Source organism: Nothobranchius furzeri, chromosome 19 (assembly GCF_043380555.1).
Source record: "Nothobranchius furzeri strain GRZ-AD chromosome 19, NfurGRZ-RIMD1, whole genome shotgun sequence".
NCBI classification, from domain to species: Eukaryota; Metazoa; Chordata; class Actinopteri; order Cyprinodontiformes; family Nothobranchiidae; genus Nothobranchius; species Nothobranchius furzeri.
In genome coordinates this window covers 26,616,566-26,624,065 of record NC_091759.1, presented here as the reverse complement: position 1 = coordinate 26,624,065, position 7,500 = coordinate 26,616,566, and the positions used below count along the sequence as shown (strand labels likewise).

The window sequence follows — 7,500 nt, the reverse complement described above, 5'->3', positions numbered from 1 at the left end:
TTCTCCTACATTAACAGACCTGGACTAGGTTCTCCTACATTAACAGACCTGGACTAGGTTCTTCTACATTAACAGACCTGGACCAGGTTCTCCTACATTAACAGACCTGGACTAGGTTCTCCTACATTAACAGACCTGGACTAGGTTCTCCTACATTAACAGACCTGCACCAGGTTCTCCTACATTAACAGACCTGGACCAGGTTCTTCTGCATTAACTGACCTGGACTAGGTTCTCCTACATTAACAGACCTGGACTAGGTTCTCCTACATTAACTGACCTGGACCAGGTTCTTTTGCATTAACAGACCTGGACTAGGTTCTCCTACATTAACAGACCTGGACTAGGTTCTCCTACATTAACAGACCTGGACCAGGTTCTTCTGCATTAACTGACCTGGACTAGGTTCTCCTACATTAACAGACCTGGACTAGGTTCTCCTACATTAACAGACCTGGACCAGGTTCTTCTGCATTAACTGACCTGGACTAGGTTCTCCTACATTAACAGACCTGGACCAGGTTCCCCTACATTAACTGACCTGGACCAGGTTCTCCTACATTAACCTACCTGGACTAGGTTCTCCTACATTAACAGAGCGGGACCAGGTTCTCCTACATTAACTGACCTGGACTAGGTTGTCCTACATTAACAGACCTGGACTAGGTTCTCCTACATTAACAGACCTGGACTAGGTTCTCCTACATTAACTGACCTGGACCAGGTTCTCCTACATTAAATGACCTGGACTAGGTTCTCCTACATTAACAGACCTGGACCAGGTTCTCCTACATTAACTGACCTGGACCAGGTTCCCCTACATTAACAGACCTGGACCAGGTTCTCCTACATTAACTGACCTGGACCAGGTTCTCCTACATTAACAGACCTGGACCAGGTTCTCCTACATTAACTGACCTGGACTAGGTTCTCCTACATTAACAGACCCAGACCAGGTTCTCCTACATTAACTGACCTGGACCAGGTTCTCCTACATTAACTGACCTGGACCAGGTTCCCCTACATTAACAGACCTGGACCAGGTTCTCCTACATTAACTGACCTGGACCAGGTTCTCCTACATTAACTGACCTGGACCAGGTTCTCCTACATTAACTGACCTGGACTAGGTTCTCCTACATTAACAGACCCAGACCAGGTTCTCCTACATTAACAGACCTGGACCAGGTTCCCCTACATTAACAGACCTGGACTAGGTTCTCCTACATTAACTGACCTGGACCAGGTTCTCCTACATTAACTGACCTGGACCAGGTTCTCCTACATTAACTGACCTGGACCAGGTTCTCCTACATTAACTGACCTGGACTAGGTTCTCCTACATTAACAGACCCAGACCAGGTTCTCCTACATTAACAGACCTGGACCAGGTTCTCCTACATTAACAGACCTGGACCAGGTTCTCCTACATTAACAGACCTGGACTAGGTTCTCCTACATTAACAGACCTGGACCAGCTTCTCCTACATTAACAGACCTGGACCAGGTTCTCCTACATTAACTGACCTGGACCAGGTTCTCCTACATTAACTGACCTGGACCAGGTTCTCCTACATTAACAGACCTGGACTAGGTTCTCCTACATTAACAGACCTGGACCAGCTTCTCCTACATTAACAGACCTGGACCAGGTTCTCCTACATTAACTGACCTGGACTAGGTTCTCCTACATTAACAGAGCGGGACCAGGTTCTCCTACATTAACTGACCTGGACCAGGTTCTCCTACATTAACAGACCTGGACTAGGTTCTCCTACATTAACAGACCTGGACCAGGTTCTCCTACATTAACAGACCTGGACTAGGTTCTCCTACATTAACAGAGCGGGACCAGGTTCTCCTACATTAACTGACCTGGACTAGGTTGTCCTACATTAACAGACCTGGACTAGGTTCTCCTACATTAACTGACCTGGACCAGGTTCTCCTACATTAACTGACCTGGACCAGGTTCTCCTACATTAACAGACCTGGACCAGGTTCTCCTACATTAACAGACCTGGACTAGGTTCTCCTACATTAACAGACCTGGACTAGGTTCTCCTACATTAACTGACCTGGACCAGGTTCTCCTACATTAACTGACCTGGACCAGGTTCTCCTACATTACCTGACCTGGACCAGGTTCTCCTAGATTAACTGACCTGGACCAGGTTCTCCTACATTAACAGACCTGGACCAGGTTCTCCTACATTAACTGACCTGGACTAGGTTCTCCTACATTAACAGAGCGGGACCAGGTTCTCCTACATTAACTGACCTGGACCAGGTTCTCCTACATTAACAGACCTGGACTAGGTTCTCCTACATTAACAGACCTGGACCAGGTTCTCCTACATTAACAGACCTGGACTAGGTTCTCCTACATTAACAGAGCGGGACCAGGTTCTCCTACATTAACTGACCTGGACTAGGTTGTCCTACATTAACAGACCTGGACTAGGTTCTCCTACATTAACTGACCTGGACCAGGTTCTCCTACATTAACTGACCTGGACCAGGTTCTCCTACATTAACAGACCTGGACCAGGTTCTCCTACATTAACTGACCTGGACCAGGTTCTCCTACATTACCTGACCTGGACCAGGTTCTCCTAGATTAACTGACCTGGACCAGGTTCTCCTACATTAACAGACCTGGACTAGGTTCTTCTACATTAACTGACCTGGACTGAAACATGGAGAAGAGGAGGAATGATCGTATCGCCTCTGATGATGAACATCAGGAGGTGCTTCACAACAACAGAAATGAATGTGACTCCAGGTAACACCTGCTCACACAAGCAACATGAAGAGAAGCTCGTGAGGAAGAAGAGGATGAAGAGGAGGTCCCACCAACAGGTGAGTTTAAAGGAGTCCACTGAGTCCACTGATCTCAGGCTCAGGGGGAGAGAGGTCCAGAGTCTGGGGCCACAGCAGCAGATGATCTGTCACCTTTGACCTTTAGCCTGGTGCTGCACAACCAGTAGGCTTTGATCACTGGACCTCAGGGACCTGCTGGGGGTGTAGGGACTGAGAAGATCATGAAGCTGCAGGCAGAGGAGCTGGAGTCCAGCAGAGGGTTTAGATTTTAGTAATCAGGACTCCAGCCCGCACCTCTAGACCCAGTTCCGGCTCGTAGACCCGGTCCAAACCGGACTCCAGGCGTAGGTCGACCTTCCCGGACCAGGTCCCATCTCATTAGCCTGTCCCCTTGTCCGTCACCGGGCTGGCCCCGCCCCCGAGGAGTGAAATACCTCCGTCCGCCTGCTGCACACCGAGCCCAGACGGCGGCTGATCGGTACCGACTCGGCGCGTCCCTACACCCGTGCGTGTTTGTGCGCAGTCTGGAGAGAAATGAGCAGAGCCTGGACCTGGACCCAACATGGATATGTGTAACCCGCTGGTTCCGCTGCTTTGGGTTTTGGTGCTCTACCAACTCGGAGGCGCTCTCGGTGAAGAAGGTACGTGAACCGGCTCGGTTCCGCCGCGGAGGACAGTTTGGTTGTTAGTCCGGTGATGATGAGGAGAGGCGGGCAGGAGGCTGCGCCGGTCCGGGTTCTGGTCCGGGTTCTGACAGGGTTATCTGTTAATTTAGTTTGGGTTGACACCAGTTTGATGGTTCTGAACTAAACGGTTCGGCTCTGACCAGACTTGTTCTGAGACGACTTTACTTCTCTGGTGGTTCCGGTGAGCCCGGCCGGGCTCCACATCACCGGGTCGCTAACGGGACCAGGTGTGTTTGAGCAGAGAAACTGTTTCCCACCAGAACCGGAACCAGAACTCCCGCGAGCAGGTCCGGCCCACTTAGAAACACTGAAACTGAGGTCCAGTTTCAGCAGAACCGGAACCACAACAGCTGGATGTGTTATCAGAACCCTGGAGACTCTCCTGTGCGCGCGCGTGCGTGAAGCTCATGATGGCTTTAGATCTGTTCTTTCAGAAGAGTGGGTCACACACACACACACACACACGCACACGCACACGCACACCATATTCCAGAACACATTTGGATCCTGGAAGCAGTTCCCTGGAATGCTGTGGAGCCAGATTAGGAAGCTGGTTTTTGTTTAATTGATGTTGTGACAGCGATTAGTGTGTGTGTGTGTGTGTGTGTGTGTGTGTGTGTGTGTGTGTGTGTGTGTGTGTGTGTGTGTGTGTGTGTGTGTGTGTGTGTAGCAGCTGATCTCCTGGTTCTGATCCAGGATTTGGGAAGTGAAGATTTTCTCTCGTGCTGCAGTGCTTTATGGCTCAGTGTCTGTGGGTTCTGGTTCGGGTTCTGGTTCTGGTTCTGGTTCTGGTTCTGGTGGACTCCACCATCAGGTGTCTTTAATCTCCTCCTCCTGGTTCTTTGTTCTGCATTCCGTCCTCTCTCGTGTGTCCGTCTCGTTCTAACTCTTCTTGCTCCTCATCTCTCCTCCTCCACCTGCCTCCGAGCTGACTTGGCAAACAACTGTGTGTGTGTGTGTGTGCGTGTGTGTGTGTGCGTGTGCGTGTGTGTGTGTGCGTGTGTGTGCGTGTGCGTGTGCGTGTGCGTGTGTGTGTGTGTGTGTGCGTGTGTGCGTGTGCGTGTGTGTGTGTGTGTGCGTGTGCGTGTGCGTGTGCGTGTGTGTGTGTGTGCGTGTGTGTGTGTGTGCGTGTGTGAGAGTGTGTGTGTGTGTGTCCAGCAGATCTTCACACACATATCTAACTCCTCCCTAAGCTCTCTTCTCTCATTCCTCACACCTCAGAGCTAACACACCTTGGCATCTCATCGGGTTCTCATTTACCCCCATCCCCCGAGCAGGCGGTGCTGAGCCGGGAGCTCACGTCTGATTAGGAGCAGGAGGAGGAGGAGCTTGTTCCATCGTTTACCTGTAGTCAGGTGGACAGGTTGGATTTCTGATCCTCAGCAGGTGTTTCCCATGATGCTTTGAGGCAGGTGTTAAAGCCTTCACTCCCTGCAGCCAACATGAGCTGTGACCTTTGACCTTTGGGGGTTCTGGCATCTGTTCCAATCAGAGGACTTGATCCTGGAGAATGTGGTTTACTGGTTTGGATTCGGCGTCCCAGTGGGACTGAATCATGGAGCAGATCTCCCAGGATGCACCTGACCTCAGACGTCTGAGTGATGTAACTGCAGCAGCTGATGATGTCATCAGTAGTCCTGACGAGGAGATGGAAGGTGGGACTTTAGAAACACGCTCTGGGTACCGACCCACAGAGTCAGAGGTTCTGGATGTTAGCTTTCTCTAGTCCTCCACTGGTTCAGCTGGTACCGGACGACCTGAAGGTCCGGTTTCACCTCCTCTGAAAGAGTCAGCACCAGAACTGGAGCCAGGTGGAAGTCTAAAGAAAAGCAGTTCTGAAGAACTTTTGGTCCAGAACCGGTCTTGATGGTAGGGTACCTGAGTGATGGGACCTGAACGGGACTGGATCTCCAGGTTCCTCTCAGAGATGTGTTCCCAGCGTGAAGCATGAGGAACATCCCAGCGGTTCTCAGACCTCCTGATGGAGATCAAAGATCTCACCAATGTTCAGATCCACTGGCTGATGGAGCCGACACAGTTCTGGTCCAGGTCCATTAGCATCTGGTTCTGGTCAGAACCGTGCTTTATAGGCTGACTTTTGGATCAAAGTCCTGCGTCTCCGTCCTGTTTTTACCTTCTAACTCTTCTGGAGACAGGAAGTGAGTGAAAGGTGACTGCGCTGTAAAGAGGAAGATCCGCTCGTTAACGGGAAACGGATCCACTGGCTGATGGGTTCTGATGAAGATGATGAAGAAGGATGAGAACTTTTAATAATCTATGACCAGTGTCGAGCCACTGGTCCAGGTCCCTCACTCATCAGGCTGGTAGAAACGGTCCTGAATCCACGGATCTGAGCGTAGGAATGATGGACGAGGGCCGTGCTGCGGTCCCTGAGCAGGACTCCAACTAAGGTCCGCTGCTGGAGCGTCGCATCACCACTAATAATAATAATAATGATGCATGAATCTGACACGGTACCGCCCCCCCACTGGGCTGAAGGCACAGTTTCACAACAGTCATCACTATAATGTCCATTATGAGTGGTCCCCGTCCCCCTGAGTGGTCCCCGTCCCCCTGAGTGGTCCCCGTCCCCCTGAGTGGTCCCCGTCCCCCTGAGTGGTCCCCGTCCCCCTGAGTAGAGTAGAGTAGAGTAGACTTTATTGTAATGGCTCATGGCAGTTACATTACAGATGGTCCACCATCAGCAGCACAAGGACAATAAATAATAAAGATCAAAACCAAGGAGGACTAAAAACATTTAAACACCAGGAAAGAGCAGCCAGTGGCTCAGATCTGCTACAACAACCATTTAAACAGATGAGTCCACATTACTGGCGGGATGTGGGGGGTTGAATGTTCTGATGGCCCAAGGGAAGAAGCTGTTGGAAAGTCTGGTGGTGCGTGATTTAACTGACCCGAGGGCAGCAGGTCAAACAGGCAGTGGGCGGGGTCACGGAGGATAGCAGCGGTGCTCTTCAGGCAGCGGGTTCTGGAGATGGTCTCCAGGGATGGCAGGGTGCAGCCAGTAATCCTCTGGGCGGTGTTTATTGTCCTCTGAACAGCCGTCCTGTCCTCAGCAGTGGAGCCTGCATACCACACACTGAGACAGTAGGTGAAGGTGCTCTCCACGGAGCAGTGGTAGGAAGCCAGCAGCAGCTTCTGATCCAGGCCACACCTTCTCAAGACCCGGAGAAAGTGCAGCCGCTGCTGAGCCTTTTTCACCAGAGCTCTGGTGTTGGCAGACCAGGACAGGTCAGCAGAGATGATTGTGCCGAGGAACCTGATGGAGGGGACACGGTCCACACGCTCTCCGTTTATGAGGAGAGGGGCGTGTGTGTGACGGTGGCTCCTGAAATCCAGAATGAGCTCTTTTGTGTTTTGTATATTCAGAGTGAGGTTGTTATCTGAGCACCACCATGACCTCTGCCCGGTACGCTGCCTCATCTCCGTCTGTGACGAGGCCGACCACAGTGGTGTCATCAGCAAACTTAAAGATGGCAGTGGATGGGTGGGATGTGGTACAGTTCCATGTGTACAGTAGGGGGCTCAGCACACATCCCTGAGGAGAGCCAGGACTGAGCAGGATGGAGGAGGAGAGATGGGAGCCATGTTTAACATGCTGCGGACGATTTGTGAGACAGTCTTTTATCCAGTGGCAGGTGGAGGGAGGGACCTGAAGGCTCAGCAGCTCTGAGGTAAGGATGTCTGGGATGATGGTGTCGAACGCTGAACTGAAGTCAATCCTGACGTAGCTTCCTCTGGTCTCTAGGTGGCTCAGTGCTGTGTGCAGCGTCAGGGCGATGGCGTCCTCTGTTGTTTCTCTGGTGGGCAAACTGAAGCGGGTCGAAGGAGGTGGGGAGACGGGTTTGGATGTGGTTGGAGAAGAGTCGCTGCAGACAGGTGTGAGGGCAACGGTCATAATCAGTGAAGCTGTCTATGGAAGACTGTTTGGGGAATAATTGTTGCAGACTTGAGGCAGCTGGGGACGGAA

General features: G+C 51.4%; 1 protein-coding gene across 1 annotated transcript in view; it reads left to right on the top strand.

Annotated features, from left to right (window-relative positions):
• Positions 1-3,253: 3,253 nt before the first annotated feature.
• The window catches only part of LOC107394959 (ephrin type-A receptor 7), a 103,616-nt gene continuing 99,369 nt past the window's right edge, over positions 3,254-7,500 (top strand). The window contains exon 1 of the mRNA XM_070547328.1: positions 3,254-3,464. Within this exon, the coding sequence (XP_070403429.1) occupies positions 3,386-3,464 (79 nt within the window). The 5' untranslated portion in view covers positions 3,254-3,385. The remainder of the gene's footprint in view (positions 3,465-7,500) is intronic.